This window comes from Carlito syrichta, unplaced genomic scaffold (genome assembly GCF_000164805.1).
Source record: "Carlito syrichta isolate Samal-C Ts95f unplaced genomic scaffold, Tarsius_syrichta-2.0.1 Scaffold303572, whole genome shotgun sequence".
Lineage (NCBI taxonomy): Eukaryota > Metazoa > Chordata > Mammalia > Primates > Tarsiidae > Carlito > Carlito syrichta.
The window spans coordinates 364,059-382,201 of NW_007247668.1; the positions used below are offsets into that span (position 1 = coordinate 364,059).

At 39.6% G+C, this 18,143-nt stretch overlaps 1 protein-coding gene across 2 annotated transcripts in view; it reads left to right on the plus strand.

The window, feature by feature from the left end:
• The first annotated feature begins 777 nt into the window (after window positions 1-777).
• NUP153 (nucleoporin 153) overlaps window positions 778-18,143 on the plus strand; it is a 57,355-nt gene continuing 39,989 nt past the window's right edge. For both annotated transcript variants that reach the window (XM_021712659.1, XM_008058665.1), the window contains exons 1-7: window positions 778-1,000; window positions 9,669-9,917; window positions 10,383-10,522; window positions 10,606-10,734; window positions 17,226-17,342; window positions 17,437-17,478; window positions 17,558-17,611. In XM_021712659.1, the coding sequence (XP_021568334.1) occupies window positions 928-1,000; window positions 9,669-9,917; window positions 10,383-10,522; window positions 10,606-10,734; window positions 17,226-17,342; window positions 17,437-17,478; window positions 17,558-17,611 (804 nt within the window). In that variant the 5' untranslated portion in view covers window positions 778-927. The remainder of the gene's footprint in view (window positions 1,001-9,668; window positions 9,918-10,382; window positions 10,523-10,605; window positions 10,735-17,225; window positions 17,343-17,436; window positions 17,479-17,557; window positions 17,612-18,143) is intronic.

An 18,143-nucleotide genomic window follows, 5' to 3' on the forward strand; every position in this document is an offset into this window, starting at 1 on the left:
GATGTGCTTTCACATTATTTAATTTGATTTGTATTATAATTCCTATAGGTGATAATAATAGGAGGCAGTGTTATTCTTCTTTTACCAAGAGTAAATCAAAGTATAGGGATGTAGTCAAATTTCACCCTAGGCCCATACTTTTACTCTTAGATATGCTGTATTAGTTGTATTTGTACCTTGGACAAGCTATTTAACTTCATTGTCTCCATTTTTTTTTTTTTTTTTCTTTCCTGAGTTGGAGTCTCACTCTATCGCCCAGACTGGAGTGCAGTGGCTGTTTTCGGCTACCGCAGCCTCGACCTGCTGGGCTCTGGCGATCCTTCCGCCTCAGCCTTCCAAGTAGCCGGAACTACAGGCACGTGCTACCACGCCTGGCTCATTTTTGATTTATTGTAGAGATGAGGTCTCGCCAAGTTGCCCAGGCGGATCTCTAACCCATGGGCTCAGGCAATCCACTCACCTCAGCCTCCCAAAGGCGCAGGATTACAGGCCGAGCCACCGAGCCTGGCTCATTGTCTCCATTCTTAAAGTTAATTCCAACTTCATAAAGTTGTTTTGAGTATTAGGTTGAGTAACATATATAAATTGCTTAGAACAGTACCTGGCACATAGCCAAACTACAGTAAATATTAATAATATTGGTAGTTATTATACTACATTATTTTTTCTTTCTCCCTTTAAAAGTCAGTATAGTAAAATTCCTCAGATTATCAGGGAACATTTGCTATAGTGAAAATTCACCATCAAAGATGGTCTTTGTGCTTTTCCTTCCAATAGGGCATTCTTAGCAGGGTTACAGAATCTGTTAAGAATATTGTGCCAGGGTGGCTACAAAGATACTTCAACAAGAATGAAGATGCATGCAGTTGCTCAGCGGACACAAGTGAGGTTCCACACTGGCCAGAAAATAGAGAAGAGGACCATCTGATGTGTGCTGAGGAGAACTCTAATGCTAATGATGGGAGAGTCACTCCTGAGCCAGCAGCCAGTAATACAGAAGGTAAATAGAATGTGGATATTTTGTATGAATGATAGGTTTTCATGCCTGAATTTTAAATATTTTGCTTGTCTATGGTAATTCTAATCAGGTACTAAGAAGAGGGTGATAATCAGTTTCAAGTTGGATGTCTTTTTTATTTGTCAACTTTTTGTTTATTAAGGAAAATGGATGAACTATATCAGTTAAAAGGGTAAGCTCTGATGTCAGACTTTGGGTTTGAATTTTCATATCACTAATATTAGTCATGTGACTTTTGGTGAGATAATATATTTTCCCCTCTGTATTTTCACAAGTTGTTTTAAAAAGAGTAATTGTGAAGCCCTTAAAACAGTCCATGAAGCCGGGCTCGGTGGCTCAGCCTGTAATCCCGCGCCTTTGGGAGGCTGAGGTGAGTGGATTGCCTGAGCCCGCGGGTTCGAGACCCGCCTGGGCAGCGAGACCTCATCTCTACAATAAATCAAAAAATCAGCCGGGCACGGTAGCGCGCGCCTGTAATTCCGGCTACTCGGAAGGCTGAGGCGGAAGGATCGCCGGAGCCCAGCAGGCGAGGCTGCGGTGGCCGGGAGCGGCCACTGCACTCCAGTCTGGGCGACAGAGTGAGACTCCAACTCAAAAAAAAAAAAACAGTCCATGGCACTAAGATAGCACTGTATAATTGTTAACTGTTGAACTGTGATGGTGCCTCACACAGCACATGAATTTGTATATAATATAACTGCAGTTGGCTCCTGTCTTCTCTGGAGCAAGCCCAGCTGGGTCATCCCATTCATCTTTTAATTAAGTAACCTGCGTTTTAAAGGATTGACTTTTTTTGGATCTACTTTGCAGTATTTTGGTGGGGTTGACAAATATTAAATATACTCTTTATGACTTGTGAATATGGCGTATTTGAGAATAATACCCTGTCTTTTCACTTTTTTTTTTTGTTTTTGACTTGGCTTCTCACTCTTGCTCAGGCAAGACTGCAATGGCACACGACCATGGCATATCACAGCCTTGACCTCCTGGACTCAGGCAATCCTCTGCCTCAGCCTCCCGAGCAGCTGAGACTATAGGTGTGTGCCACTATACCTGGCTAATCATTTTGGTTTTTTTTTTTGTAGAGATGAGATCTCACTATTTGCCCAGGCTGGCCTCAAACTCCTGGCCTCAAGTGATCCTCCCACCTCAGCCTCCCAAAGTGCTGGCATTACAGGCATGAGCCAGCGTGCCCAGCCTCATCATTTTTTTTTTTTTTTTTGAGTTGGGGTCTCACTCTGTCACCCAGACTGGAGTGCAGTGGCCGCTCCCGGCCACCGCAGCCTCGACCTGCTGGGCTCCAGCGATCCTTCCGCCTCAGCCTTCCGAGTAGCCGGAATTACAGGCATGTGCTACCACACCCAGCTGATTTTTTGATTTATTGTAGAGATGAGGTCTCGCTGCCCAGGCGGGTCTTGAACCCGCGGGCTCAGGCAATCTACTCACCTCAGCCTCCCAAAGGCACGGGATTACAGGCTGAGCCACCGAGCCCAGCCATTTTTTTTTTTAAGAGAGTCTTACTGGGCACAGTGACTCACACCTGTGATCCCAGCACTTTGGGAGCACTTCAGCCTGGGCGACAGAGTAAGACTCCGACTCAAAAAACAAAAAAAACAGTAACAAAAAACAAAACTCAAGGTCTCGATCTGTCACCAAGGCTACAGTGCCGTGCCATGATGATGGCTCACTGCAGCCTCGAACTCCTGGGTTCAAGTAGTCTTCCTGCCTTGGCCTCCTAAGTAGCTTGGGACTACAGGTATGCACTACCATGCCTGGTTAATTATAAATTTTTTGTAGAGTCAGAATTTTGTTGTGTTGTTTAGATGGTCTCAAACTCCTAGCCTCAGTGGTCTGTCCGCCTTAGTTTCCCAATGCACTGAGATTACAGACATGAGCCATTGTCACACCTAGCCCCTTTTCTCCTGTTTTTTTTTTTTTTTTTTTTGAGTTGGAGTCTCATTCTGTTGCCCAGGCTAGAACAAACACTTAAAGCCACCACAGCCTTGACGTGCTGGGCTCACGCGATCCTTTCACCTCAGCGTTCTGAGTAGCTGGAACTACAGGTGTATGCCACCACCCTGGTTAATTTTTTGATTTACTGTGGAGATGAGATATTGCCAGGTTTGATTTACTGTGGAGATGAGATATTGCCTGGTCTTGAATCGCTGGGCTCAGGTAATTCTTGCCTCTGCCTCCCAAAAGTGCTGGGATTATAGGCGTGAGCCACTGTGCCCAACAATATTTGTCTTCTTACTGTTGAGTTATAACAGATCTTTATATATTCTGGATATAATTCTCTTATCAGTATATGATTTGCAAATACTCCCTTCCATTCTGTGGGTTGTCTACTTTCTTGTTGGTATCCTTTGAAGCACAAAAATTTTTAATTTTGATGAAGTTCAACTTATCCCTTACTTTCAGTACACACTTTTTCTTTCACTATGTGTTCTGACATATTTAGTTAACAAAATTTTTTCTAACTCTGTGTTAAATTTTGTCTAGAATAAATAATTGATGTGGATATATGCCCTGTTAATTTTGGTATACTTAGTAACATTATCCTGCCTGATCTGCCTGTGGTGAGAAATAGTGATAGTGAAATGGGCCTAAAGAATGGTTTTGCTTTGGGTAAATGGCAAATCTGTTTTCTTAGTAATATTCAGTTTGACACATTGTTTGGGTGTTCGCTTATTTTTATTAGAACTACTTCAGAAGTTTTAATATCTATCCTTTCAAGATTTCTTTAATGTATCACCAGCAACCATCTTGAAGCCTCATCTGGTATATCTCTATGACTGCTTCAAATGAGATCCCAGATTTTATTTTGCTTAGAGACTTCTAGTGTGCACTAGCATGTCCACAGTGACTGAAATCACCTAACGGTCCTACTGAGCATACTTGTAAGGATTAACTAACTTGAAGGATTTAGTTTAGGTGTGAGATGCATGGAGAGCTTTTCATTCTACATCTGTGAAATTTTTTGTGTGTTTTTTCATGAAAATAATGGGATGAGTTTCACTGGTTTGCCAAGGTCACTTTGAATTCAGATTTTGTTCATTATATAATTTAATTGATAGGTAGCTTTTCTGTTACATGTATATTATGTACATCTTTGTGAGTAACTTCTAAGCTTAAATTATGGAAAATTTCAAACTACAGAAGTAAAGAGGATAGTGCAGTAATCCTCCATTAACTTAAATTTGATAGTGCATTCTCAGAAATGTACACCTAGTCTTGTGTCACTTATCTGTGGAGATAGGAGAAAGACATTCTCAGGCAGTTTTGTCATTGTGTGAACATTGTAGTGTGTACGTATACAAACTTAGATATATAAACTATTCATGCATAGGCTATAGTTTATTGCTTCTAGGCCGCAAACCTGTTTAACATGTTACTATACTGAATACTGTAGGGAATTGTAACACATATATGTGAATCTAAACATAGAAAATGTACAGTAAAAATATGATATGAAAGGTAAAACAAGGCCGGGCTCGGTGGCTCAGCCTGTAATCCCAGCACTTTGGGAGGCCGAGGTGAGTGGATTGCCTGAGCCCGTGGGTTCAAGACCTGCCTGGGCAACTTGGGGAGACCTCATCTCTACAACAAATCAAAAATTAACCGGGTGTGGTAGTGCACACCTGTAGTTCCAGTTACTTGGAAGGCTGAGGCGGAAGGATCGCTGGAGCCCAGCAGGTCGAAGCTGCGGTGGCCGGGAGTGGCCACTGCACTCCACTCTGGGCGATGGAATGAGACTCCAACTCAAAAAAAAAAAAAAAAAAAAAAAGAAAAGTAAAACAAATGGTACACCTGTATGGGACACTTAACATAAATGAAGCTTACAGGACTAGAAACTTAGAGGACTAGATTTTGTTCTGGGTGAGTCAGTGAATGAGTAGTGAGTTCATGTGAAGGTCTAGAACATTATTGTATGCTTCTGTAGACTTCATAAACAGTATACATCTAGGCTACATTAAATTTACTGAAATTTATTTTTCTTCAGTAGTGAATTTTAGCTTATGTTTACTTTTTAAAAAATAAGTAGGAGAACAGTCTAAATAACAATAAAGCCTGTAGAGATGATGCGTGCTTGTAGTTGCAACTACTGCTTGAGCTCAGGAGTTTAAGACAAACCTGGGCAGATTAGCCTGGGAAACATAGCAGGACCCCGTCTCTAAAACAAAAAGAAAATAAATAAAACTGGGCACAGTGGCTCATGCCTGAAATCCCAGCTCTGTGGGAGATCAAAAGTGAGAGAATCCCTTGAACCCAGGAGTTTGAGACCAATCTGGGCAAGATAGTGAGACTGTATCTCTACCAAAAAATCTCTGTCACCCAGGCTGGATGCAGAGGCATGATCATGGCTCACCACAACCTTGACCTGAGTAGCTGGGTCTACAGGTGCATACAATTACAACCAGCTAGTTTTTTGTAGAGCTGAGGTCCCACTATGATGCCCAGGCTGGTCTTGAGCTCCTGGGCTCAAGCAGTCCTCTCACATCAGCCTCCCAAAGTGCTGGGATTGCAGGCATGAGCCACTGTGCCCAACCTACATTATTCTTATTTATTTGTATGTCAAGTGAGTTTTGACTAAGTATTGGCGTTTTGAATAATAATGAGTAAGAGACTGGATTCTGTTATCTTCTGAAAAGTGTTGATTCTTGTTTTCAGCAGGCAGTTTAGTTCCTTAATAATCTGTTGAACTTTTGTAGATGTAGTTTTATGCTATGTTAATTTTTATTTGTGGGAAGTCCAAGGTGCTTCCTAAGCCTCCTAATATGGAACTTAGCCTGCAGAACTCTGTCTCCCCCTGTTTTTTTAGGAGAGATCTGGAGTAGGTCTTACTCTAGGACATAGTCGTTATTCCTAAGAGGAAGCTTTTTGATTTATCAGCTGAATGTCACTGTTAATGAGATCTCTAAATTCTGGCAGCCCTGGAACTTCATAGTCCTTGGCACTGTTTTTTTTTTTTTCCCCTAGCCCTGCTTATTGTGTAGTATCTGTTTTCTCAACTCCATAGCAGCTGCTGTTTAGTAAACCTGAAGTGGTCTTGCTCTGTGTATGTACAGTCCATCTGCTCATTCCACACTCCCATGTGGATTTCTGGGAGCCACTCTACACTGTTCTCTGCTGTCCAGTGCCCTTAATTCTGATTTCTGCCTGCTGAGTTTTACTTGGACTACAAGTCTCTGTTCCAGATCTGAAAATGTTCCTAGACAGAAAGTGGGTAATCATAGGAATCACTTGTGAGTTTTTCTTTGTGTTGCTTTCCACTGTTTGAAAGGAGTTACTTCATATTTTTTCTCTAGTTAATTGTTTGCAGTAGCAAAGCCAGTCTGGTCCCAGTAATTCCATCCTAACTGGAAGCCTCTTTTTGGAATTTGACAATTATAAATTTCTCGAAAATATACCTGAAGCTGAATAGAGAATTTCTGACAAAAATAATAAAGAGAAAGTGGGGTGGAATAGCTTTAACAGTCATTAAATGTGTTCTAAAGCTGTAGTATTTAAAACACTATGGTACTGGTACAGAAATAGGAAGATAGATCATCAGAAGAAGTGTGGGGAAAGACTCTTGGAATTTAGTACGTGGTAACGGCGGCTTCTCAATCAGTGAGGAAAGGATAATTTGAGAGTTTATTTTGCCAGGCGTGGTAACTCATGCCTGTAATCCCAGCACTTTAGGAGGCAGAGGCGAGAGGATTGCCTGAGCTTGGGGGTTTAAGACCAGCCTGAGCAACATGATGAAATTTTTTGCCTACAATAAATAAAAAAATTAGCCAGGCATTGTGGCGCATGCCTGTGCTTCCAGATTCTTAGAAGGCTAAGGTAGACGGATCACCTGAGCCCTGCAGGTTGAGGCTATGGTGGCCGGGAGCGTGCCACTGCACTCCAGCCTGGACAACAGAGTGAGACTCTGATTAAAAAAAGAGAGAGAGAGAGATTATTTTAGGGTATAAACAGGCCAGCCATTTAGAAAACAGTGAAGCTGAATCCTTCACTCCTGTGTTATAACTGATTTCAGATGGAGTCAAGATTAAACATTTTATTGAAATAAAAATAACAGTATCAAAAAAAGTAAAAAAAATTTTATAGTTTCAGAATGGTAAAAGACTCTAAACAAGGTACAAGGTATTTTCTGTATTGCAAAAAAGTGTATGGGTTCAACCAACTAGAAAAAACAGTTTTTCAGCTATCATATTGTTTCAGTTTGATCCTACTGATCAAAAAAATTAGCTCTTACCAGTCTTCTTAGTAAGAGAGACTATATCAACAAACAGTCAACAGAAAGAGAAATATAAATGACCAATATATATAAAGAAGGATGCTCAAAAGGCCTCATTATTTAGGCCAGGCCCGATTGCTCACTCCTACTCAGTGCTTTGGGATGCGGAAGTGGGAAGGTCGCTTAGATCAGGAATTCAAGACCAATCTGGGCAACATAGTAAGATCCCCATCTCTACAAAATATAAAAATAATTATTGAGTGTGGTTTCACCTGCCTATGATTTTAGCTACTCAGAAGGCTGAGGCAGGAGGATCGTTGGAGCCCAGGAGTTTGAAGCTATAGTGAACTATGATTGTGCCACTGCACTCCAGCCTGAACAACAGTAAGACCCCCATCTCTACAAAAAGGAAAAGGCCTCTTATTTAAATAAATAAAGGGAAAAAATGCCATTTGACATACATGATTGGCAGAAATCAAAAAAGGTTAATAACCCTGTGTTGGAGATTATGGAGAAATATATACTATCATCTGGAGTATAATTTCATCAGAAAATCCTTTGAATCAAAGTTTAATATCTGTCATTGCCGGGCTGGGTGGCTCAGCCTGTAATCCCAGCACTTTGGGAGGCCAAGGCAAGTGGACTGTGTGAGCCCGCGGGTTCGAGACCCTCCCGGGCAACTTGGCAAGACCTCGTCTCTACAATAAATCAAAAATTAACCTGGCGTGGTAGCACGTGCTTGTAGTTCCGGCTACTTGGAAGGCTGAGGTGGAAAGGATCACTGTCACCCAGCAGGTTGAGACTGCGGTAGCCAGGAGCATGCCACTGCACTCCAGTCTGGGCGACAGTGAGACTCCAAAAAAAAAAAAATCAGTCATTAAGAAAAATGAGCATGCAGTCTGATCCAGTATAACAGAACGTTTCCACATAGATTTGTTTATCAGGTTGATTCTCAGAATACAAGCACAGCTCACTGCAGCCTTGACCTGGGCTCAGGAGATCCTTCTGCATCAGCCTTCTGAGTTGTTGGGTCTGTAAGCACATGCCACTACACCTGGCTAATATTTTGTAGAGATGAGGTCTTGCTATGTTACCTAGTCTGGTTTCGAAGTCTTGGGCTCCAGCAACGCTTCCACCTTGGCCTCCCAAAGTGCTGGGATATAGGTGTGAGCCACACTGCACCTAGCCCACGTTGTTCTTATTTATGCATATCAAATGAATTTTAACTAAGTATTGACCTTTTGGGTAATAATGTACAAGAGACTCTGGACTCTGGACTTCTGTTATGGGACTGCTTAGGCTAATTTATGGGCCCAACTTCAGATGTACTGACTCATTTTTTTGGGTGACTTAGGAATATTTATTTAATGGTTTCTTCTCATGATTCTCATAAAATGGAGAAATATGGATTTCTCCAAAGAATACTCTAAAAATTATACACAAGTAAGTGCATGATGTTTGAATGAGAATTGGGAAAGCAATTGAAAAAATAATTGTGATGAATCAATATGAAGGTATGAAAAATACAATGTAATTTTTTTTTTTTTAAGAGACTGGGCCTTGCTATGTTGCCCAGACTGAAGTGCAGTGGCTATTCACAGGTATGTTCATAATGCACTACAGCCTTAAGCTCCTGGGCTCAAATGATCCTCCTACCTCAGCCTCCCAAGTAGCTAGGACTACGGGTGTGCACTACCATGTTCAACACAGTGTGGTTTTTAAAGAAAATGCTACAAATATTGAAACAAAACTATTGGAAAAATGAAAACACAAATCAGAGCAAAGTGCAGAACATGATTGTGGTTTAGGAAAAATGTCTATTTGTATATGCATTTAAAGTATCTGGAAGTTATGCACATCTATTAATGGTTATTTCTGGAGAGGTAGTCTATGCCTATTTTTAGATGACTTTCTTACATAGCTAATTTTATTTTTATGATTACATCTTATAATGACACCTCTTCAAGGAAAATCAAGAACCATGCAGTTTTAGAAGCTATATTTTGACACTAGGTTAAGTAAATTAATTTTGGTTGGTTGAAACTTTGGCTAATATCTTAAATTTGTGCTTATCACAGGAGACCTCAATGATTTGAATTGAACCTATATTGCATATACTGTAGTTTTTTTGTTGTTGTTGAACTGAAGTCTCATGCTTCAGTTCCAGCCCACCCAAGCTGGAGTACAGTGGTATGACCAACGGCTCACCGCAGCCTCGACCTCCTAGACTCAGACGATCCTTTCTCCTCAGATTTTTGAGTAACTGGTACTATAGGCAGGTGTCACCATGTCTGGGTTATTTTTGTATTCTTTTTGTAGGATGAGGTCTGGCTATGTTGCCTAGGCTGGTCTTGAACTCCTGGATTCAATATTGTGTATTCTTTCTAAGTTGTATAGTTATAATATTACTGCTTTTCTTTTAAGAACCTTCAACAACTAGTACTGCTTCAAATTACCCAGATGTATTAACAAGGCCTTCTCTTCATCGGAGCCATCTGAATTTTTCCATGTTGGAATCCTCTGCATTACACTGTCAGCCTTCCACATCCTCGGGATTCCCAATTGGCAGTTCAGGATTTTCCCTCGTAAAAGAAATTAAAGATTCTACCTCTCAGCATGATGATGATAACATCTCAACTACCAGTGGTTTTTCTTCAAGAGCTTCTGATAAAGGTATTCTTGGCACTTGGTGTGGTATATAATTTTGGTAGTAAAAATAATTTTATTTGTGAATTGTAGTCTCACTCTGTCGCCCAGGTTGGAGTGTAGTGGCATGCTCATCACAGCCACCGCAGCCTCGACCTGCTGGGCTCAGGCGATCCTTCTGCCTCAGCCTTTAAGTAGTTGGAACTACAGGCATGCGCCATCACACCTGGCTAATTTTTCTTGATTTATTTTAGAGATGAAGTCTCACCACGTTGCCCAGGCCGGTTTTGAACCCATAGGCTCAGGCAATCCTCTCACCTTGGCCTCCCAAAGTGCTGGGATTATAGGCGTGAGCCACCACGCCTGGCCGTAATAATAAATTTTGTGGGATGAATTATTTTCTTACTTCATTGTAATGTTTATTTTTTGTTTATAAAACTCTAGGATCTTGTAATTGGCATTATTGCTATTCATTACATGTTTTTATTTCAGATATAACTGTTTCAAAGAACACATCATTGCCACCTCTCTGGTCCCCAGAAGCTGAACGTTCTCATTCCCTCTCACAGCACACTACCACCAGCTCAAAAAAACCAGCATTCAACTTGTCTGCCTTTGGAACTCTTTCCCCTGTGAGTACTACTTGGGTTGGATTTAATCACATTAGTTTTCAGTGTTTATTGCTCATAATTTATCATTGTGTGTTTCTGTGCAGTCACTTGGAAATTCTTCAGTCCTTAAAACCGGTCAGCTTGGAGATTCTCCATTTTATCCTGGAAAAACAACATATGGTGGGGCAGCAGCTGCTGTAAGACAGTCTAAACTACGAAATACACCTTATCAGGTAGTTTGAATAGAAGGATTGATAATCTTTTTCTTTCATTACTGAACACTGAAGTTACTTGGCACTCAAAAAATGGAGTTGATTTAATTATTCTTTGGGAAAAGGACAGAGCTGTGGATTTTTTTTCCTCACTTAGGGTATATGAACATTATTTCAGCCCTAAGTGAATATTATGTGTATTAGATTTGTATGTGTGTCTTAGGAAGTGTGATGATTCTTTTTTTCTAATTGTGTACATTACACATAGTAAAATTTACCCTTATAACATTTGAATTTTAATGAGAGGTAGTTGTGTGTATAACTACTTCTGCATCAAAATATCGAGCAGGCATTTTCATTACCCCAAGATGTTACCTTGTGCCTAGTCTACTCATCCTCCCACTATCACCTCTGGCAACCACTTGTTTTTCTCTATAGCTTTTCCATGATGCCATATAAATTTAGGCATATAGTACGTAGCCTTTTGAGTCTGGCTTATTCTAAACATAATGCATTTTCGATCTATCTATTTTTGCATATATCAGTAGTTCATTCCTTTTTATTGTTGAGTATGATTATAATACAGTTTGCTTATATCATTCACCAGTGAAAAGACACTGGATTGTTTCCAGTTTTTGGCAGTTATGAATAAAGCTGCTATGAACATTTTGTGTGAAAATTTATTTTTATGTTTTTTGAGTAAATACCAATGAATTGGATTGCTGAGTCATACGGGTAAGCATATAATAAACTGCCAACCTGTTTTCTAGAATGGCTGATTTCAGTTTTCATTCTCACCAGTAATGTAAGAGAGGTCCAGTTGCTCTGCATGCTTGCAAGCACTTAGTGTTTTCAAGTTTGTTTGTTTGTTTTTGTTTTTAGCCATTCTAGTAAGGCGTGTAGTGGCAACTTCAACTTGTGGTTTTAATTTGTACTTCTCAGTGACTAAGGATGCTGAGCATTTATTCATATGCTTATTTGCCATCAGTTTGTCTTCTTTGGTGATGTGTCTGTTCCGATTTTTTGCCCATTTAAAAATTTGGTTGTTTTCTTGTTAGTGAGTTTTGAGAGTTTATTTTTCACGGTACAAGTTTTTTTTAATCAGATGTGTATTTTGCAAACATTCTCTCCCATTTTCTGGCTTATCTTAACAGTGGCTTTTGAAGAGCAGAAGTTTTTACTTTTAATGACATCTTTTTTTTCATTTGAGTCGGAGTCTCACTCTGTCACTCAGGCTGGAGTGTAGTGGTACACTCTTGGTCTCAGCCTCAACATGCTGGGCTCAGGTGATCCATGCCTTCCAAGTAGCTGGAACTACAGGCATGCGCCACCATACCCAGCTTATTTTTTGATTTATTGTAGAGTTGAGGTCTTGCCATGTTGCCCAGGCTGGTCTTGAACCCATGTGCTTAAGTAATCCTCTTATCTCTGCCTCCCAAAGTGCTGGGATTACAAGTGTGAGCCACATGCCTGATCCTGTATTTTTTTTTTAATGGCTTCATGCTTTGTTAAGACATTTTACCCAGTGTCACAGAGATTTTTCTCCTGTTTTTTTCCCTAGAAGTTTCATATTTTGTGATTTAGGCCTGTGATTCATTTTGAGTTAGTTTTTATCTGTGGTATGAAGTGTTGTCAAGGTTCTTGTTTTTTTAATGTGTCCGTGTCCAGTTTTAATACCATTTGTTAAAAAGACTATCCTTTTTTCATTGAATTACCTTTGTACCTTTGTTGAAAATCAATTGACATGACTCTTTCTGGACTTTCTGTTCTTTGCTATTGATCTGTGTGTCTTTCCTTTTGCCAGCACTTACTATCTTGCTTGCTGTAGCTTTTTTTTTGAGTTGGAGTCTCACTCTGTCGCCCAGACTGGAGTGCAGTGGCCGTTCCCAGCCACCGCAGCCTCGACCTGCTGGGCTCTGGCGATCCTTCCGCCTCAGCCTTCCAAGTAGCCGGAATTACAGGCATGTACTACCACGCCCGGCTGATTTTTTGATTTATTGTAGAGATGAGGTCTCGCTGCCCAGGCGGGTCTCGAACCCGCGGGCTCAGGCAATCCACTCACCTCAGCCCTCCCAAAGGCGCGGGATTACAGGCTGAGCCACCGAGCCCGGCTGCTTGCTGTAGCTTTATAGTAGGTCTTAAAATTAGGAAATGTAAATTCTCCAACTTTGTTCTTATATTTTAAACTTATTTGACTTTTCTGGGTCCTTTGCTTTTTTATAAAAGTGTAGAATCATGCTAGAATTTTGATTGCTGCCGCATTTGAGTCTAAAGACTAATTTAGGGAGAATAGACATCTAAACAAAATTGAGTCTTCCAATCTATGAATGTGGTATATTTCCCCATTTAGGTGGGATTTTTTTTGAGTCGAAGTCTTACTCTGTTGCCTAGGCTGGAGTGCAGTGGCACACTCATGGCCACCACAGCCTTGACCTGCTGGACTTAAGTGATCCTTGTGCCTCAGCCTTCCAATAGTTGGAACTATAGGTGCACTACCACGCCCAGCTTATGTTTTGAGACGAGGTCTCACCAAGTTGTCCAGGTTGGTCTCTAACCCCTGGACTCAGGTAATCCTCTCGCCTCTGCCTCCCAAAGTGCTGGGATTACAGGCTTGAGCCACTGCGCCTGGCCTGGGTGGTTTTCAAAACAATTTTTTTTTCATCCATATTTTGCAGTCTTCAGCACACAGATCTTGAACATATTTTGTTAGACTTATACCTAAGACTTGCATGTTATTTGGTATTAATCAAGAATAAATAAATAGCCTGAATATTTTTATCTATTCAATAAATTGAATTTTTAGTTAAAAATAGCTTTCAACAAAGAAATCTTCAGGCTCAGATAGCTTCTCTGGGGATTTCTACCAAACATTTAAAAAATAAATAGTACCAGTTCTATACAAACTTTTACATGTAATAGAAGAGGAGAGAACACTTCCCAGTACATTTTATGAGGCCAACATTATGCTGATACCAAAATCAGACAGAAATTACAAGAAAGCTATAGACCAGTATTCTTCATGAATTATACAGACACAGACCTCTTCAACAGAATGTTTGTAAATGTAATCAAACATGTTTAAAGAGGAATCTATATCATGATCAAATGGTTTATCCTGGGAATGCAAAGTTGACTAAACATGTGAAAATTAATGGAGAGCTGGGGGGTGCAGGAAGGTGGGATTGGCAGTAGTGGGAACCTGCCTGGGGAAGCAGGGGGCACACCTCATCAACAAAGTTACCTGCACAACGAATATTTGTATACATAACCCTGAATTGTACCCCACAATTTTAAAATAAAACATTTAAAAGTTAAAAAGAAAATTAATGGAATCTACATGTAAACAGACTAAAGAGTAAAATCCTTATGAACATCTCCATAGATGTAGAAAACATCTGACAAAATCCAACATTCCATTCATGATAAAAATTTTCAGCAAACCTAGGAATAGGGTAGAACCTCTTCAACATGATAAAGCACATCTACAAAAAAAATAGTCCTCTAGCATCATACTCAGTGGTGAAAGGCAGTACTGTCCCTCTGGGATCATGAAGAGAGCAGGGATATCTGCTGTCACTGCTACTGTTTAACATCCTACTGCAGGTTTCAGCCAGTGCAACAGGCACGGAAAAGAAATACAAGGCATATGATTAGAAATGAAATTATTTCTATTTATATGCATACAATATGTTTATCTATGTAGAAAATCCCAAGGGAAAAAAGCTACCAGAATTAATAATTAAACTTAACAGGGCCAAAAATTACAAGATCAGTACACAAAATCAGTTGTGTTACATACATATATTAGCAGCAAACAATTAGAAATTGATTAATAGCTTAAAATATCAATTTAAGGTATATTGCATCATTCTGTGCTTTGTCCTATTTTCCTCCCCCCCCCCCCCGCTTTTTTTTTTAGTTGGAGTCTCACTGTTGCCCAGGCTGGAGTACAGTTGCATGTTCACAGTCACAGGTTTGGGCTCAGGTGATTCTTCCACCTCAGCCTTCCTTGTCCACCTCAGCCTTCCAAGGAACTGGAACCATAGTTGCTCACCATCATGTCAGGCTTTTTTTTTTTTTCCTTCTATTTTTGAGTCAGAGTCTCACTCTGTTGCCCAGGCTGGAGTGCAGTAATATGCTCCCAGCCACTGCAGCCTTGACCCGCTGGGCTCAGATGATCCTTCTGCCTCAGCCTTCAAAGTAGCTGGAATTATAGGCATGTGCCACTACACCTGGCTAATTTTTTTCTTGATTTATTGTAGAGATGAGGTCTCATCAAGTTGCCCACGCTGGTCTTGAACCTGTGGGTTCAGTCAGTCATCTCACCTCGGCTTCCCAACGTGCTGGGATTATAGGCGTGAGCCACCACACCCCGCTTATTTTCTTGAGGACCAAAGAAATCTCTTTTGGTGTGTGTGTGTTACTGTGCTGCTTTTACTTTACATTACAGATTTTGACATTTTAAAGATCGAAGAGAATATGCTTGTTCTTTTTGGAGGGCAAATTTTGTTAAGATGACAATCCATGACAACATAGGAGTGACCTAGAAATGAGTATACCTGAAGGTTTTGTCTTGTTTTTGGAGTAGTTACTTGATTTCCTGATTACCTGATTAGATAATTCTTCATGTGTAATTAATAGTAATTATGCGGCTTTTTCCTGAGTCATGATGGGCAATACTTTGTTATAAGAGGTGTTGTAATTATACAGGGAGTAATGTAGTAGTAATGTATGTAGTAATTATACAGGGAGCTTTTTCTAAAGCTTAAACTGGATTGTATTACTTTTTAAAATTTTGTTAATAGTTAAAATAAATAGCTCAGCATATTAGTGGAAGTTAAAATAATGCAAGCCTGTGATTCATATAATAGTGTAAGCAAAGGATGTTCCTCCTTTATTGCTTAAATATTAAGGCCTATACTTTTTAATACCAAGTCCTGACACACACTGAGAATCTTTCTCAATGCAGAATTCCAAATATTTACAGTTTACATGTGGGATAAAACCTATTTGCTATGTCTATCCTAGAGTGTTAGAGCTGGGAGACATTTTGAAGATTCTCTAGTTTTGTTCCATTTTATTGACTGGTGAACTGAGTCGTGGAGAGGCCAATAAACTCTAGTGACAGGACACATTGTTGTATTTTTCTGGAGGATATTTTAATGTTTCTTGTTTGCCAGAGCCTCTAGCCTGGACAGGAATCGCTAATGGGCACTGTGTTCTTTTTTATTTTATTTTTTATTTTAAAGATGGTGGGTTACAATTCAGGGTTAGGTATACAAGTGTTAATTATTCGGGTACCCTTGTTGATAAGGTGTGCTCTTTCCTCCCCTTGCAGTTTCCCTCAACGGGCACCAGGTTCTTCATAAAACTAAAGTAGAATATTAACACTATTCAGTAATGAATATATACATATATTTTTTTGAGTTAGAATCTCACTCTCTTGCCCAGGCTGGAATGCAGTGGCGCACTCATGACCACTGCAACTTCTACCTGCTGGGCTCAGGTGATCCTTCTGCCTCAACCTTCCAAGTAACTGGAACCACAGGCATGTGCCACCTTACCAGGCTAATTTATTTATTTATTGTAGAAACAAAGTCTCACCAAGTTGCCCAGGCTGGTCTCAAAACCCTGGACTCAGGCGATTCTCTCTCCTCAGCCTCCTAAAGTGTTAGGATTACAGGCGTGAGCCTCTGTGCTTGGCTAGATTAACTTTTGAGAAAGAAGTCATCAGTGTTAAAATTTTGTTTCCATTGCAGTAGAATCTAGTCTTTGTTTAGCCATCTTGGAATTTAATGAAATATTATTTAGTACCTATGATAAATGATCTTTATTTGGTTTTTATTAATTTAGTCTTATTTGATTTAAATATCAATGATAATGAACGCAAGGTCATGCTAGAACTTTTTTTCAATTATCGCATTTTTCCCATGTACAAAACTGGCAGATCTTTCTTTAGAGTGGTACACGCTATTCTGTCATTCTGGTTGTAAACATGCTTTCTCAAGCAAGAGAATTGGATTTCCAATAAAGGCTTAAAAAAATTGAACCTTTAATGACACCACCCAGAGATAAGCTACGGTTAACACTTTAATACTGTTTCACTTTGGACATCCATTCTATTTTGTAAATATTTTTTCTTTTTCTTTTTTTGATCTGGGTCTCACTCTGTCCCCCAGGCTGGAATGCAGTAACATAGTCACTGCTCACCACAGCCTTGGCTTCCAGGGCAGAGGCAGTCCTCCCTTCTCAGCCTCTCGGGTAGGTGGGTCTACAGGTGCATGCTACCATGCCCAGCTAATCTTTTTTATTTTTTATAGAAACGCGGTCTCACTGTGTTGCCCAGGCAGGTATTGAACTCCTGAGCTCAAGCAATCCTCCTGCCTTGGCCTTCAAAAGTGCTGGGATTACAGGAGTGAGCCATCGTTCCCAATTTTGTAAATATTTTCATTGGCTGAAATGATTGCCTTAGAGTTTGTGTTACAACAAATAACATAGGATTTACTTTATAGGCACCAGTCAGAAGACAGATGAAAGCAAAGCAACTCAGTGCACAGTCTTATGGTGTGACCAGTTCAACAGCTCGGCGCATATTGCAGTCTTTAGAGAAGATGTCAAGCCCCTTAGCGGTAAATTTTAACAATCACTATTAAGTACAGGAGTGTAATAAAATTTGAAATTAGTGAGCAATCCTAATTTTGTTATTTTTTTCAACATTAATAGGATGCCAAAAGAATTCCATCTGTTGTTTCGTCTCTGAATTCTGTAAGTTGACTTTTTAAACCTTTTTAAAAGGTATTTTTCAGAATTTCTCACCTATTCTAATAGTATTTTATTTTTTCAGCCTCTTGATAGGAGTGGGATAGATATCACAGATATTCACGCCAAAAGATCAAAGGTAAGACTTTTTTTTAGCACTTAGTTATTTAAAGTGTCAGCAGTTTTGTTATATTTAAAGTTTGCAAGTACCCAAATTGGATTTAGTTGATAGTCATTAGGAAACATGTTTGAAAAATAAGTTTCTTTTACTTGGACATTGTAGCCCCTTTTGAGCGCCTCAGGACAATGTAGTAGATATTCACTTAGTATTTTAATATTTTTTGGTTATTTGACATTTTCATCTTCAGAATCTTAATAGTCTTTATGGCTTACTCTTATCTTTTGATAGGTAAAAATAGGAGTGAACAAATCATGAAGTATTTAGTAATTTCAAGTTCAGTGAACTAAAGCCCTCATTGAATGTAGTAATCTTTGTATACTTTCCTCATTAAGCAACATTATGTCAAATTTATTATGTATTATTATGTATGTAGAATTTCAGTTAGGCATATCTTTCATCAGCTAGCCAAAATATTGTTCCGAGATAACAGAACTAAAAATGCAATGTAGATTTTTTTTTAATCTTGAAATTTTTTTTTTTTTTTTGAGTT